Raw genomic sequence first — 16,500 nt, 5'->3', positions numbered from 1 at the left:
AAAACTACGACTTATGAAAAAAAAAAAAAAAAGAATGGGCTTGCGTGGGCTAACAAATTGTTGTGTGCGTTCCTTTTTCATATGTTGCTTTTTTTTGTATTTATTTATTTTAATGCTGAAATGTTTGAATAACTTTTTATTATTAAAAATGATGTAGAAAATCGATATAATTTATAAAGACTACTTTTAATGGGAAATGAGGGGGTGTTTACTCCCCATCCTCATCCTTGACCACCTTTCCTTTCCCCTTCCGAAATGAAATTTAAATGCACTGCGTCATGTGCGTGGTAAAATTACATATCAAGGCATTTCAGTATAAGGTTAAGAGCCAGTCTTCAATCGAAAAAAAAAATGCAAAATCAACCAAACAAAAATCGTTGAAAGAGAAGGTTGCGACTAAGGATTTTATTGTGGCTTAAAATTTTCTTAATAAAAGTATCAATCACAAAAGCAGCCAAACATTGTCGAACTGTTGATCTATTTTTAGCAACAGCTTATTTCTAGAAAAGCTCATTCTTTATAATGAATTTTATCAGCTAAATTTTTAATCATAGTTTTAAATTTTAATGTCTTAAGGTATTCAACCCGTAATAAGAACAAATTCATTTAAATTGAAAACATAAGAGATATGTAGGCATTTAATACTCAGTTTATTTAGACATAATTCCCATTTATTACTATTAGTATGTATGGTGGGATGTGTCCTAATTCATTACCTTGAATTTTGGTAAGAGTTATCTCCCCTTTTTTTAATTAATGAAAAAAAAATCAATTTAAAAAATTTAGACGGTAAAAAAATTGATTTCAATTGTCATTCTATTTTTAATGTTTCAATGCACCTTTCCACCGCAGGATTTATTGATATTCAAATTATTAGAATTTTTATTTTGAAAAAACGCTTTTTCCCATAGACTTCAATGCAATCTTTGTTAATTAACTACTGCTTAATTAATGAAATGTTTGAAAATTTCTCGCGGACAATCCTTTTCCACTATGAATTGCTTTAATATTTTATCAGAGTATGATGTACTTGACGGACACATAATGGTAGGGAATTCGGTCCCATTAGGATGGAAATCCTTAAATTTTATTCAAAGCAGCAGTTGTATTTTTATCGGTGAAAATTACTTAAATCTGTGGGTAAAGGAAACAGTCATTTTTTTTTTCGAAAATAAAGGAAGAGAAATACACTAAGGTTTGATTTGAAACATTTTGGATAAAATGGCAAACAATTTTAATCTTCAGAGATATAGTATTTTTTTTATTTCACCCGTAGGCAGCGAAATAAGGTCTTCAAAATCATACACCTTCATAACAGATATGATACATAATTGATTATCTTTTATAATTAAATGACAATTAGTGAACTCTGCACAGCTTGAGTGTCTGAATCTACGCACTTTTAGAATTTTCATTGTTTTATAATTATGTATATGGACTTAAGGCTTTATGAAATTTATGGAGAAAACGAACAGTACTCCATCTCAAAAGGCCATTAAATCAATACAAATGGGCATCAGGGCGAACACGGACCTTAGGTGGAATCAAATGCCCTGAAGGAGTGAGCATCCCCTTTATCTTAAATCAAAAGTGTCAAAACGCAATAATCATTCGTTTTGGCGTATGTTAAATGATAATCTATTTGTTCCAGATGAGAGAGAATATTGCATTGTCGAGAACATTTGGAAAGAAAGAAGTATGGACATGTACGTGCCTGTCAAGTTATACAATTTGAAAATACCTTTTGGGGGTATAAACTGACGTATGCCAAAAGTAAAGATTATTTTCAGTAAAATATATGGCGAAAAAATAAAATTATCTTCACTTTTAGCACACATCTCTACATAGGAAATTATGTCTATTCTTCGATAAAAATTTAAAAAAAAAAAACCATAAAATGGATTGCTTGAAATACGAAAATATGCTTATTGTATACTCCTTGCTTGTTAAATTTAAACTAAATACTTCAGCAACCATAGGAATTTTTGGATATGAAACCTTTTTCTGTGATGAAGGCGGAAAACTGTATAAGTACATATCATTTCGTTTCTATATTTCTTATATTTTTGTTAATACAATGTATTCAAAATATTTGCAGTTTTAAACAAAACATAAGGTACCGCTACCAAATTGAAATTTATCGAAAACAATGACAAATAGTATCCTCTACAAAATATTGAATTTTTCAATTTAAATGTAATAAAAAGAACAAATTTTAAGTGAAGATTCTAATTTTTGAGATGACAAAAGTACGAGATCTGCATTTATTTTATCTATGCAGTAATATTTCACGATCACCTGCAAATGTCTCCTCGTGAAAAGTTATGTTTACCACCCGTGAAATTAGTTTTAACTCATGTCTTTCAAATATCGATATCCAATGATATTTGTAAGAAAAATGATAGACTATTATTACATTGTCAGGTGCGTTTTTCATCCACTCCTAGGAGGGATCCGATATTTGGATAACTATATAGGAAGTATTCATTCCTAATGTATAGTAACAAAGTAAAGGTTACATGGAGAAGTACTCAAAGATCAAACATACTTTGAAAATACAACCGAATTTTTAAGTTGGACCTTTTCTTATGTCTTATGTTCGGTCATCGTTTTTACAAAAATTGACTGATCAATATGGTTTATGAGCTGGTGTGATCGGTCAACAGAGATACTTACTCCTCTAATGCACCTGATCCCACCTCTTCTGTTTCCGGGATCCTTGGTTTGTTTTGTTACTACTCTAATGCACCTGATCCCACCTCTTCTGTTTCCGGGATCCTTGGTTTGTTTTGTTACTACTCTAATGCACCTGATCCCACCTCTTCTGTTTCCGGGATCCTTGGTTTGTTACTACCCTAATGCACCTGACCCCACCTCTTCTGTTTCCGGGATCCGTGGTTTGTTTTGTTACTACTCTAATGCACCTGATCCCACCTCTTCTGTTTCCGGGATCCTTGGTTTGTTTTGTTACTACTCTAATGCACCTGATCCCACCTCTTCTGTTTCCAGGATCCTTGTTTTGTTACTACCCTAATGCACCTGACCCCACCTCTTCTGTTTCCGGGATCCGTGGTTTGTTTTGTTACTACTCTAATGCACCTGATCCCACCTCTTCTGTTTCTGGGATCCTTGGTTTGTTTTGTTACTACTCTAATGCACCTGATCCCACCTCTTCTGTTTCCGGGATCCTTGGTTTGTTTTGTTACTATTCTAATGCACCTGATCCCACCTCTTCTGTTTCCGGGATCCTTGGTTTGTTTTGTTACTACTCTAATGCACCTTGTCTCACCTCTTCTGTTTCCGGGATCCTTGGTTTGTTTTGTTACTACTCTAATGCACCTGATCCCACCTCTTCTGTTTCCGGGATCCTTGGTTTGTTCTGTTCACGGTCCGGTTTTTTTTTACCGGCTGTCCCTTACTTTCACCTTTTACAACTCTCTATTTTCTTGTGTGGTAGTATACTTTTTTTTAGTTATGTGCAACCTAAAATGGATCCATCCCAGATACATAATTTTTCCAGCTTAATATTTTCAAAATATCACTTCTTCCTAAAAGTAAAGGATACTGAAAAAAGGAAGAACAGAAAGAAAATCAATCTTTTAGGTTTATTCTATTCAGTTGTTCTTGGGACAATTTGAATTTTTTTTTTATAAATTGCAATAAGATTTGCTTTCCGATGCTTCTAGATAACCGGTTTTGTAGAGTAGGATTTCCCCCATAGCCAGCTTTACCCCCGGAAGTCGTACTCTAGAGTAGGATTTTCCTCCGAATAGAAATCTCACACGAGAGCCAATTTTCCCCTTATTTCTTTCTCAGAGTAGAATTTTCCCCTTGATATAAAGGCAATATAAACCACAGACGCAATATTTTTATGGAAAAAAAATAAACGACAAACGTGATTTTTAAAAGGTGAATGAATGTTCTTTTTTTTTTTTCGTTAATGGTCAGACGACAAGTTCCTCAAATATATATCCTGTTTCTCTTAGTCTAATATAAAAAATTATTTATGTTTGTCATTCACTTCTGATTTCTACATTGTTTTCAAAATGTTTTTAGATATAAGTACACCCAAAATTGTGATATATGCCATTCAAGAGATTACCCATAAGAGTTATATAAGGAATATGACCATGTGGTATCTTGTCCAAATGTTTGGTAAGGTACCCTAATTTTTTGTGAGGAAACTTGTTTAAGTACCTTTACTCCAATGACAAATTCTTAGGAAAAATTAATATATATTTTTGAGGAATGTGTCATCTGACCTGAATGTTGTAAGAATCTTCTAAACATATATTTCAAATCATGGAATCTTAGCCAAAATAAACCTGGTGGCATTCAAAAGAAAGGTAAATATTCTCAAAATATGATGAAACAACCAAAAAATATATGTCTGCATTGTTTGCTATATATTTTTGAACCTATTTTGGTTGTAAATGATAAACTTTCTAAAACATTAAGAAATTGTAAACTTACTATGATGTTCAAATTTTCACCTTCCTGTAACCATCCTTATAAATCTATACATGTTTTATAAAATTAAATCTCCTTAGATCCCATTATTGTGAAACTTTTAATGAAAAATTAAAAGTCAGTAGTAATATTCAAATATTTGCCAAAAGTTTGTATCATCTGTCCTTAAAACAATTAAACAATATTCTTTTTTCAGCAGAGTTTGAACGAAAAGGTATAGTATGGAAAGAAAATTACAAAAGTTTTAAATCGATATTGAATTAATAAATTCTAACATTTGATAAATGGCTAAAATTTTATTTTGCACTTAGGTTGAGCATTTATTTGATTTAATTTTTTTTTTAATTTTATGTCATATTTCGTATACGTATGTTCAATACATCTGCTCACCATTTTGAAAAAGGGAGTTTTGTAGCAAGGTCCCACCGATTCCCCCTCAAAACATAAGTAGAGCAATTATAATTCACTGGGGTAAATCGTACTACTACACAGAGTAGGATCCCCCCACCCAGAAAATTGACTCTGGAGAAATCCTACTCTAGAGTAAGTTTTCCAGGGGGGGGGGGGGGATTCTACTTCAAAACCAGTTTTCCGGGGGGGGGGCTACTCTACAAGACCGGTATCAATAATGTGTTCATTTTTATAGTTTAAAAGGGTGTAGCTTGTTGCAACAAGATTTCCTTTCCAATGTATCTATGAAATTATTAGCATTAAAAAGGTGTAACTTGTTGCAACAAAATTTGCTTTCTAATGCATCTAGATAACCGGTAGCAGCAATGAGTTCATTAGCATCAAAAGAGTGTAGCTTGCTGCAAGATTTACTGTCCAGTGGCTTCTAGGGATTATATCTACAAAATCCTTGACCAGCATCATACACACAGGTAGTTTCGGTTTCCGCAGCACATTCCTCTGGCGTAGTATTTACAGCACAGACACACTCTCTCCCATACGCACTACAAAACTTGCTTAGAAACTCTAAAAGGAGAAAAAATAGAAATTTTACATATGAAATAGAATAAAATGATTTTGTTCAAAGAAACTGCAGGCTACTGTTGCTTATTGACACTATGAAACATTGAAATCGAAATTACAAAATCAAAAAAAAAAAAAAAATAATAATAACGATTTAAGTATTTTCGTTTCAACCGAAAAGACTCCCAAAAGAGATTGGATCCTGATATAATTTTTTTTCCATTATTTAAAGTTTATTTTGGTATCTTCGTACATCAAACAAATCTTGAGTTCTATGAAACATATGGGGATAACGAACAGTATTCAAGATCGGAAGTCCATAAAACGATACAAAATAGGAGCAGAGCAAACATGGACCTCCAAAACATCGGAGGTTGTATCATGTGCCATGGAGGAGTGACCATCCCCTGCCGACCGGTCACATCCGCCGTGTGCTCCTTGTCATGATCAGGAAATAACGGAAAAATCTGTCGTCAATTCAGTGTACATAAATAATGGACTAACAATTAGTATGAAAAACGACAGTAAGCATTTGAGTGAATGATAATTTGTATTTGCTTACAAGGTCATAGTATCGATCATAGAACTTACAAAATGATGACTTTAAACGAGACCACTTGTTTTTCAATAATTCACCTCGTTTTAGAAATTGTTCATACGTAGAGCATGCTCATGCGTATCGAATGAACTGAGATACTGGGTATATAGACTCGTATTGAAGGTGATGAAGGCATCTTGCTGCATAAGTAAGGGAAGCTGACGATTGTAAAGTAAAAGTCATCACGTTTAACATAGAGGTTGGTTGTTAGATTACCATTAACGTCTTCTTCAAGTAAAATATCCAAATATGAAACAGATGTCTCAGACTCTGTGGAATATCCTTCATCTCATCGGGATATATCATATTGACATAAGAACAGAAATAACCATTGTTAATTGACAATACGTCTTCGATATAATTATCTTAATGTCGAGTTGAAGGCCACAGCAAATGTTATCTTCTTTTCATGTATAAGATTTTGGACAAATTCTTCCTCATATGAATACAAAAAGGTCTGCTAATAATGGGGCGCACTGGTTTCCATATGGATCTGGCGCCATGCTTGATTATATATGACCTTTTTTTGCAGTGAACTAGTGTCTAAAACATACATCGATTTCTCGAAGTTTTTCCTTCAAATATTTTTTTTTATCCAAAAAAATATGGGATCAAATATACTTTTAATCTTTAAAATCGGGATAAATAAAAAGGTTTCAAATAACTTCAAAATATCAATTATTTAACCATTATGCACTTTAAAATATTTTATGACATTGAAAATTTAAGAAGAAAAATATATTTTAAAATCTTACATTATTGCTGACTTTTAGCAAAATGATCAAAGTTATCATATATTCAGAAAAGAAAATTAAAAGTGGGAACTTACGAGGTAACTCAAAATATTTAAAAGGACTTTATTTATGTTTGATATATTTGTTACAAAATATGGTGACAGAATTTATAAAAGTTAAGAGCCATTCTCTGTAATGACTTGAACTTTTATATAGGAGCTGTGGCACGCATAGTCTCAGAATTTCTCCAAACTCTCTATGATAAAAGTCTTTGATACCCTTAACTGAAATCAGGCAAAAATTGGTTGCTATGTGTTATAGTAACCATGGCAACAAGTCTTAAAGTTCGAAAAATGGCAGTTTTTAACATGTTTAGAGCCCCATAGTTAACATTTGCGGCAAATCAAACAATTGGCAATGACTGTTTCAAAAAGTTGAAGGTCAGATGTGTCAATTGCATGATAAACTTGTTTGGTAAATCAACTATTACATACGTTACTATGGTAACAAAGTATTCAAAAGTAAAAAGATTATTCATTGAATTTTATAAAGTCATATACGTAAAAATAAAAAGCAATTATAGGATAAAATGTGACCAAATAATAGAAAAAAGAGCCTTGAAACATATACCATGAACATAATATGATATTTCATTCTGGTTGGCAATGGTTGCCAAGGTTTTTATACCACAGAGAGCCTTTAAAGCAACACTCTGTATGTTTAAATCTGATCCTATCTTTTTTAAAAACCACATTTTCTCATAGCTAATGATTAATTTTTAAAGATGTTGGTGTGCTCCAAGTTTTCCCATTTGAAAAAATTCAGATAAGATTCTTTAAAAAGAGCGTTGCTATGGAAATAAACAGAAAATATATGCTTAAAACCCTGAAAAATATTTTCTTTCCTTGGATACGTACCCCTAAATGTAGATTCCCAAGACTTTTATGATTGATACTTATTAACAGCTAACATGACTTTTAATTTTGACTATCATCCAATCTCTAAGTGGATGCAAGAAGTTAGCACACAGAGTTTAATATTGATACAAAGTTCACAAAATCGAACATTTTCCCTTTTTGGTAACCATAGCAACAGTGTTGTTTTCTTCATCAAATTTTATCAATGTATGATATTCAACTACAGTTCTAACAGATAAGTACTATTCAAGCTGAATCGTTTAATTTGTTTCTTGATTAAATGGCAATTTAATTCTTCATGCAGCGAAAAATAATTCTCTTTTAAGCACTGGTTCGTTGTTTCCATGGTAACACTGCAAAGTAGCAATTATACCCAATTTTTCTTATGGTTTTGGTGTTGCAAGGTCCTAAGGATGCATATTTGCTAGTCTTGAATTTTTATGTTTTCCCCCAAGACAGTAGCATAAACTCAATCATAGTTACTGTTTTTGCATGGTTACACTGTGTTACCATGGCAACCATAAAAGTTATTTATAGAATAATATTGCGTATACTTATAAACTTAAGGTCAAACATTTTCATTGTTTTTCTTAAGTCGGTGATTGAGTTTGAGCATGTAATTCCTACCATTAGTGAATACGGAGTGTTTTTCAGTATTTTTCAGCATTTTAAATGTATTCCAAATGTACCCTTGGTTACCACTTACTTAGAGATATATTATAAACTGTTTCTTTACAGTATAAGTGACATCAAGGTGTCATGTTTTTGTGAGAAAGGTTTGTTTGCTTTTTCAAGTTTTTATTAGGCGACAGTCAAAATTTAATGTGGCTGAAAATCTCAATTTTTCAAACTTTTCTGGCTGTTGCCATAGCAACCGAGACACCTAGCAACGAAATTTTGTTTGATATTTGTTTCTGGTGTCAAGTACTAAGCATGGGTGAAGTTTCATCAATATCAGTGACCATGCGTGGCAACGAAGTTTAAGTGGTTACAGAGAATGGCTATTAAATAAAACAATTTAGATCTCTGTGTAGCCTGCACGGATGAATAGGTATCCAAACTTAACAGAACTGTTAATACTTCGAAAAAAAAAAAATAGTTTCTCATTTTTTTTTTTTTTTTGGTATGGAAATTATCGTAGGGTTTTAATTGAATATAGTTTATTATGCATTGTAGATCAAAATTCAATAAAAGAACTTAAATATGATGCAGAACTTAGTCAAAATCTGCTTAAAAGCTCAGGATCGAATCTCCTTAAGGAGGCAAGGGGGTCAACAAAATTGACCACCAGATTTAACTTAATTTTTTGGACATATCTTAAGCTGTCAACTATTTTTTTGGCACGAGTTTATACGTATTTATTTACATTTCCAAAATATTTTTCCTTAAGATTTTTTAAAATTCTTTAAAATATCACACAGTATGTATCTCACCCCTAAGTTTCATGTAGATCACCCATAAAACGCATTTATCTCACCCCAAAAATGTATGTATCTCACCCTAAAATGTATGTATCTCAGATCCTTAAAATGTATATATCACCCTAAAAATTAATTGGAAATGTATATGTCTCACCCTTAAAATTTATATATTTTACCCCTAAAATTATGTCCACCTAAAATTGTAAATGTATATATCTTACCCTAAAATATGTCTCAACTTAAAATATATGTATCCCACCCTTAAAATGTATGTTTCTCACCCTAAAAATTTATATATATCTCACCCTAAAAAGTATGTATCTCACCCTTAAATGTATGTATCTCACCCTAAAAATGTATGTATCTTAACTTATAATGTATATAGCTCACCCTTAAATGTATGTATCTCACATTAAATGTATGTATCTCAACCTAACATGTATATGAATCTCACCCTTAAAATTTCCACCAAACTCAGTATCACAAGCCGCGCGGTCGTCCTTTGCTTTACTTAGATCGTCCTTTGCCTTAGAATACGCCTCTTCACATTCACTTTGTCCCTTTCTACATTCCTCCTCTTCTTCCCTTGCCTTTCGCAGCTTGGTTTCGCAATCTTCTAAGTCTTGAAGTTTGTCTTCACACGCCTCTAGATCCGCCCTCAGATCTCGAATTGCTGAAGACAATATTGAAGTCGACGCAGTCACTGAGGAAAGAAATTTAAAAAAAACTCTAATTATGATCTGTTCACAAACAAGTTTATAGATTGTTTTGAAAAGATAGATACATTTATTCAAGATCATTAAAATCTCGTACCATCCCATAAAAATGCTAAAATTAACATTTAAAACGCAACGTTATTGTTTTTTTAAATGTTTTAAAGCACGGTAAAGCAATTGTTTTCAAAATGGATGTAAACTACTAGTTATATAAACGTGAAAAATTTACATGTAAACATTTCAAAACTTAAGAGCATGGAAGTCCCGAAGGGGCAAACTATTCACGACAAAAAATCGTAAAACTAAGTGTCACTGTAGGGTTTCTATAGTTCCAGGAATTTACGCCTTTTTTTGGCTAAGAAAAATAGACCTAGATGATACAAAGTGGTTTTTTGGTCGTTGTTGTTGTTGTTTGTTTCTTTCGTTGTTCTTTCTTTTCTATTTTCTATTTTTTTTTAAAAAATGACTAACTGATTTGGAATTTTGAAAATGCATGCATTTTGGACTGCGTGTTGATATTTCATCTTTTTTATGCAACTAAAATGTATTATATGCAAACATATTTTATGCATACATAAAGGGTAAATATAGTAAGAGTTATAGGTCTTTAACTAAAAAGTCGAATTTCATTTTCGTTCAATTAGGATTTAATAAGAAGTAGATACACATTAGAACGTGATTCAAAACGTAAATGGTAAGCTCATCGTCAGCCTTACAATATATTAAAGATATAAATAGATATTTGAAATACAATCATGTTACATAAACTTTATTTTAAATGAAATATATATGGTATCATCCAGAATAAAGAAAGCCCTGGCCGTTAAGTCAATTTTTAAAGGGGCATGGACACAGTTGCTAAAATTTCAAAATTTATTTTTCCATTTTTATAAATATTTAACTAGAAATTTGAACGTCAGTTGTCGAGGTACAAGACAGATTTAGAGCTCCAAACTTTGTTATGTAAACAAGGTCCGTGTCATTTTTTTGTTTTACATAGGTTAATTTACTAATATATGTTTGTTCAAAGTAGATAATTTCAATAAAAAGTTAACTTTAAATATACATTTATTTGATCAGTTCCGAATAAGAAACGGATTCTTCGGTGCTATAAATATACGAGGCATTCTTTCAAAATCTAAGATTTTTGTCAAGGTAGTTCAGTGACTTGTGAAAATATTGTTTCATAAAAGTTCAGCCTTCCCCCTCCCCCCCCCCCCCAAAAAAAAAAAATATTTCGAAAGTTAACATAGGTGTCCATTTTACCATTTACGAATAAGTCGACGAGTTCCGAATACCCAAGCGGTACCCATTCAATTGAACCCTAAATCAAAAATTATACGTCACACACATTATCCATTGGGCAGCCTAAGAAAAGTGAACTAAACTGCTTACCAATAAGTTATTTGTATTTTCAAAAGATAAAGAGAAACTAGAGGTAATATGAGCACTGAGCTCACTTTAATGATATCCCAGGCCTTCTATGACAAAGTACATGTTTTGCTCTGGGAGACCCGAAATAAGTGTCAGATCAAAAAGTAAAGTAAGAGGTCACATGTACAATGGCAAAGTATAATCAAAAATCTCTGAAAAGATCATTAAATCCTATTCACTGGAATGGAGGAATTGCGAATTTATAAAAGATGGATATACCTTTCAATATTAGAAAGAATGGCACTATCCATGTAATGCTAAGGGAGTCCAAATTAAGTGCCAGATCTAAAAATAAAATAGAAGGTGTTCTTTGGCACTATTTAACGAAGATTCTGTGAAAACTTCATTAAATTCTGTGAAACCCCATTAAATTTCATTCAGTGGTAGAAGAAGAGCTGTGGATAAGAAATGGACTGGTACCCCAAGGCGTATCAGAAGGACGGACGTACAGACAGACGGGCGGACATACAGACGGATGGATGGACAAACATCCCATCACTATATACCCCTTCCCCCTGTTTTTCAAGCGGGGGTATATTAAATTATGTTTACAATGAAGAAAACTACGAAGAATGAATTTATTTTATGATACATGTAGTTTTTGAAATAGGTATTCGGTACTAGTAAAATGATAACTCGAAAATATTCCGATATCTTCCAGTGTTCTAAATATTTATTTTAGACAAGTTTTTAGTATTTGTTAGAGTACTTATTACTTTTGATACCTGGAGTGTTGTTTTATGTGAAAAATTTATGTCACCACAGAGGTTTTTCTGCAGACTTACGCGTCGCGATGATTCAGATTTGTTGCATTGTGAAAGTATGTCGACTCTTTCAGTTACGATAACGAAACTGAACTGAAGGCAAAAAAATCAAAACTTTGCATAATTTAAACACTCATAGATAAGCCTTCTTACCATAGTATCAATTTATTTTTACACCTTTGAATGTTTTAATTATTAGCTCTTAAATTAATAATTATTCGGAAATGGTCAAAATTTGGAACTGGCCAAACGACTGTACAATTTGACAGTTTTTATAGATTTGCCGAATTTCATTTTGTTTTAAATATATTTTCTATATGTAAACAAAAACAAAGCACGAGCCTTGTTTACATTATGAAGAACTTTAAGTTCTGTATCTTGTTTGTTAATCAACAAATGATGTTCAAATTTTTGTAAATCATTAGATGATGCCTTAGGTAGGAATTGTAAACAATAAAATTGGTTTGAAAAATTAAGAGGAAACTGCGTCCATGCCCCTTTAAGAAGTATGCGTATTAAAACGTATGATTCGAAATATTCAAGGTAAAATACTTAAAGAGAAAAAGGGATTGGGACCTCCAGATCATTCCGACATATCCATGGTATTCAACAAATCAGAGTTCGAGATACCGAAGTTCAATTGTATTTAGGATATTTACTGGAAATTCCCACGACTCCCAGAGCTCCTATCCCTGGCAATTCGGATCCAGTTTGCGCATGAGCAGTGGTCAAAATGAGAAGGAAGCAGCCAATGGCAAGTAAAGTTCTCTCCAAGCCAAGTCTTTTAAAATGGGAGGAGGTCCACATGCCACTTGTTGAAGGTGAATGAGTTCTTCTTCTGTTTTCGTGAAAAACATGTTAACAATTAACAAATGAAATAGTTGTCATAAGCAAACTGAAAGCATGTCGGGGAGGGGCTTACTGATTTTTTTTTTTTTTTTGGGGGGGGGGGGAAGCTACACCAACAAAACGTTTCAATTTTCAATGCCTATATTATTTCTATCTTTGCAAAAAGGGGGGCTACCCCCCCCCCCCGGGTCCTATGCTTATGAATGAATAATTAGAACAATATACAGTGGACCCTCATTTATCCGGACGCTTTGGTTCCCAGTCAATATGTCCGGATATGTGAAGCATCCGGATATCTGAATCACCACTTAAATAAGACAAAATAACATTTAAAAATTTCGTTCCCTTGAAAGATCGTCCGGATACTGAAGCATCCGGATATCTGGCGTCCGGATATCTGAGGGTCCACTGTACATAATGTAGCAGTTTTTCATGGTGTTGCAATTTAAAAAAAAAATGTCAAGCTATAATGAATGCATAAATTTCAAATCGAAAATTATACTGTTAGAATTACAAATTACAGTGAAAGTAAACAAATTAACAAACACGTCCACTGTGTAAAAATCTACAACTCCATGTTAATATCTTAATACCAAACCTTGTGTGAGATCATGCTGCCTCGGGACTTTGACTCAAGGTAATGTTTATATAATGAGTGTTCAGGTGTTTACAGTATGGTTTCTGTATTAATTATTGTGCAAAATATTAACCGAACGCCGCTAATGTGGCATGATATACAGATTACTGAATATCGAATGAAAAAGAGAGTTTAATGGAGACTGACAAAAAGGAACCAAATAATTAAATAAAAAAAGATTTAAATGCTTAAAACAATGTTTATCAGATTCTCAAATTGCAACCCACGTTCCATTTTTTTTTTATACCTGCATGTCAAAGTTTTGATATTTTATTTGATCATAAATGATTTTTATATTTACTTGTTATACCCTTATAAATAGCTTTCTATATATCTATTACTAATAAAAAGTCCTACAAAAGAAATGTTTATTACATCAGTCTAACAGTTTCACTATTGACCGGCCTAATATAAAGAATTGTTAGACCGCAACGTCACTGCTACGTCACAATAGTAATAAATCATCGTTCAATATCGGCGACACGGAAATAGTCGAAGTTAAGCATGTTAAGAGCTGCAAGAGTTGTTGCTACTAGCAGGGAAGAAGGGAAGAGTGGTATGTTTTGTGATAAATTATTTTTGTGATATAATAAAGGAATAATTAATTTTGTTCTTTCTTAGCTATTGCTTTACATTTAGTGAATATTCCATAATTTTCCATATAAAGTAATTGTTAATATAGCATGTATTGATTAAATCTTAAGTGGCACTGAAGGGTATAACAAAACAGTTACCGACTGGGATTCAGGCAACATATGATTTGTTGGACCTGAGGGTGAAAATGTTGCCCTTGGCCTGCGGCCTCGGGCAACATTTTCACCTTTCGGTCAAACAAATCATATGTTGCCCTCATACCCAGTCAATAACTGTATATTATGATTTAAATAATAAAGGCTTAAATAAATGAAGAAGATACTTTGGAGATTCAATTTCATTGATTTAAAAAAGTTTTGTAGAAAGTAATTTTGGATATAAACAATTCCTTGTCTATTGGAATGAAACATACGGAGAACACGGACAGTATTCAAGATCAAACGTTCATAAAACTATACAAAATAGGAGCGGAGCAAACACGGACCTCCGAAACATCAGAGGTTGGATTAGGTGCCATGGAGGAGTAAGCATCCCCTGCCGACCTGTCACACCCGCTGTGTGCCCCCTGTCATGATCGGGAAATAATGGAAAATCCGTCGTCAATTCAGTGTATAAATAATGCACTAACAATTAGTGTGAAAAACGTCAGTCAGCATTTGACTCAATGATAAATTGTATTGGCTGACAAGGTATTTGTATCGACCAATGAGGGGCATTATAATAACTATATCTGAAATGTCATCAATTTTATCTCAAACTTTTATTTAGCTGCTGGTTATTTTATTTTAATTTTTTGACATTTTCCCAAGCATACTCTAGAATATTTCTATTCTAAGTACACGTACACGTTATCTAAAATAAAACAAAAACAGTTATGGCGCATATACAGAGCTAGAATACATGTAGTTAAAACATTACATACACGACTATGATCAAACCTTAACTTTTTTTTTTATTATTTAAAATAAAGAAAAACAGTTGCAATGCATATATACAAAATAGTGTACATTATGAATTATTATACTTACGCTATTTTCTTTGAATTCCAGTCAATCTGAACATACTAGTACTCAGTTTATTTTCTTTTCTGTGTTCCTACAATGGTCTAGTACACAAACTTGTCGGGTAGAACATCATAACATCGTTCAATCAAAACACGGAAACAGCTTTACATGTAATATTCCGATCATTACTACTGTACATTTCATTCGTTAATATGCTTGAACTTAAGAATGTCAATCCCATTGACGGATTGTTAGATTTTTCAGAGGAAACCGATGTTTAATAATTATGGATGGACATCTACATTTTACATTCTATTATTTTTTGAAAAACAGTTGTTTATCATAAGTATATATGTAAGAATAAAAGGGCGATGAGGATTCATGTTGTAGTATTTAAAAACATGAATCATTCATACCTGCAGTAGAGGTCTATATTTTATTTGAGTCGATACGCAAGAGCATGCTCTACGTATGAACCGTTTGTAAAACGAGAGATGTTATTGACAAACAAGTTGATGAAAAAGAATATATAAAGTCTCTTTCAAAGTCATTATTCTGTAAGTTGTACGGTCGATACATTGGCCTTATCAGCAAATACTACTGTGTAGAATATACCGGTATAATTAAGGCAAATGCCGACTAATGTTTTTCATACTTCTTGTTAAGGATAAATAAGTAAATAACACAAACTTTTTTCAGAAATCAGCAATATTTCCCATAGATATACATTCAGATTGGTAACCTAAATCATGTTTACCGAGTATAGTTGGAGAGTTGTATAAGATTTTGTCACAAGGTTAAAATTTTGTGCAAAATTTTGTATGAAATTATACAGAAAGCAAAAAAAGTCTCATATCTAAGCACCAAGTAAAACCTACGATTTCTTTATATTTCAGGGATTTTTATTTATGTCATTTCAAATCAAAATCAGGCAAAAAATATATACCAATCCATTCATCTATATATTTTTTGTTTGTGTCAAGTACCCTTAAGTGATTATGTTCAGTTTTGTACACAGAGAATCATAACAAAATAATACTAGTATGTTGAAACTGGCCCAGGGAAGTTAAAGAGAATAAAAACCTGGCCAACACTAACCAACATGGGGAATGTATGCAGTTTCCTCGGCTTATGCTCTTACTACAGGAGGTTTGTGAAGGGATTTGCCACTTTTGCTAGTCCATTAAAAACCTTACTTATAAAGACAAGAAATTTCAGTAGACTGAGTGTGAAACAGCTTTCCAGGACCTCAGAAGAGCACTATAGGCGTCGGAAAGGGGGGGGGGCTAGGGGGGTGGGCTTAGCCCCCCCCACTTTTTTCCAAATATATACATAATGTAGAGATTGGACATACTTCCGCATTAGTTCACATAAGCTTGAAATTGAAACT

The 16,500-nt window shown here is 32.7% G+C and overlaps 1 protein-coding gene across 1 annotated transcript; it reads right to left on the bottom strand.

Moving 5' to 3' along the window:
- Positions 1-4,571: 4,571 nt before the first annotated feature.
- On the bottom strand, positions 4,572-15,217 carry LOC134275957 (uncharacterized). Its single transcript, XM_062758237.1, has 4 exons — positions 15,135-15,217; positions 12,686-12,864; positions 9,567-9,815; positions 4,572-5,445 (listed from the first exon to the last, which is right to left on the bottom strand). Exons 2-4 carry the CDS (start codon positions 12,831-12,833, stop codon positions 5,306-5,308), a joined length of 537 nt encoding a protein of 178 aa, XP_062614221.1. The 5' UTR covers positions 12,834-12,864; positions 15,135-15,217; the 3' UTR covers positions 4,572-5,305.
- Between the last annotated feature and the right edge of the window lie 1,283 nt (positions 15,218-16,500).

The sequence above is a fragment of the Saccostrea cucullata genome, unplaced genomic scaffold, assembly GCF_032062105.1.
Source record: "Saccostrea cucullata isolate Sc308-1 unplaced genomic scaffold, CSIRO_AGI_Scuc_v1 ctg7463, whole genome shotgun sequence".
NCBI lineage: Eukaryota > Metazoa > Mollusca > Bivalvia > Ostreida > Ostreidae > Saccostrea > Saccostrea cuccullata.
The sequence above is the reverse complement of the archived record's forward strand: the minus strand, read 5'-3'. Positions and strand labels throughout refer to the sequence as shown.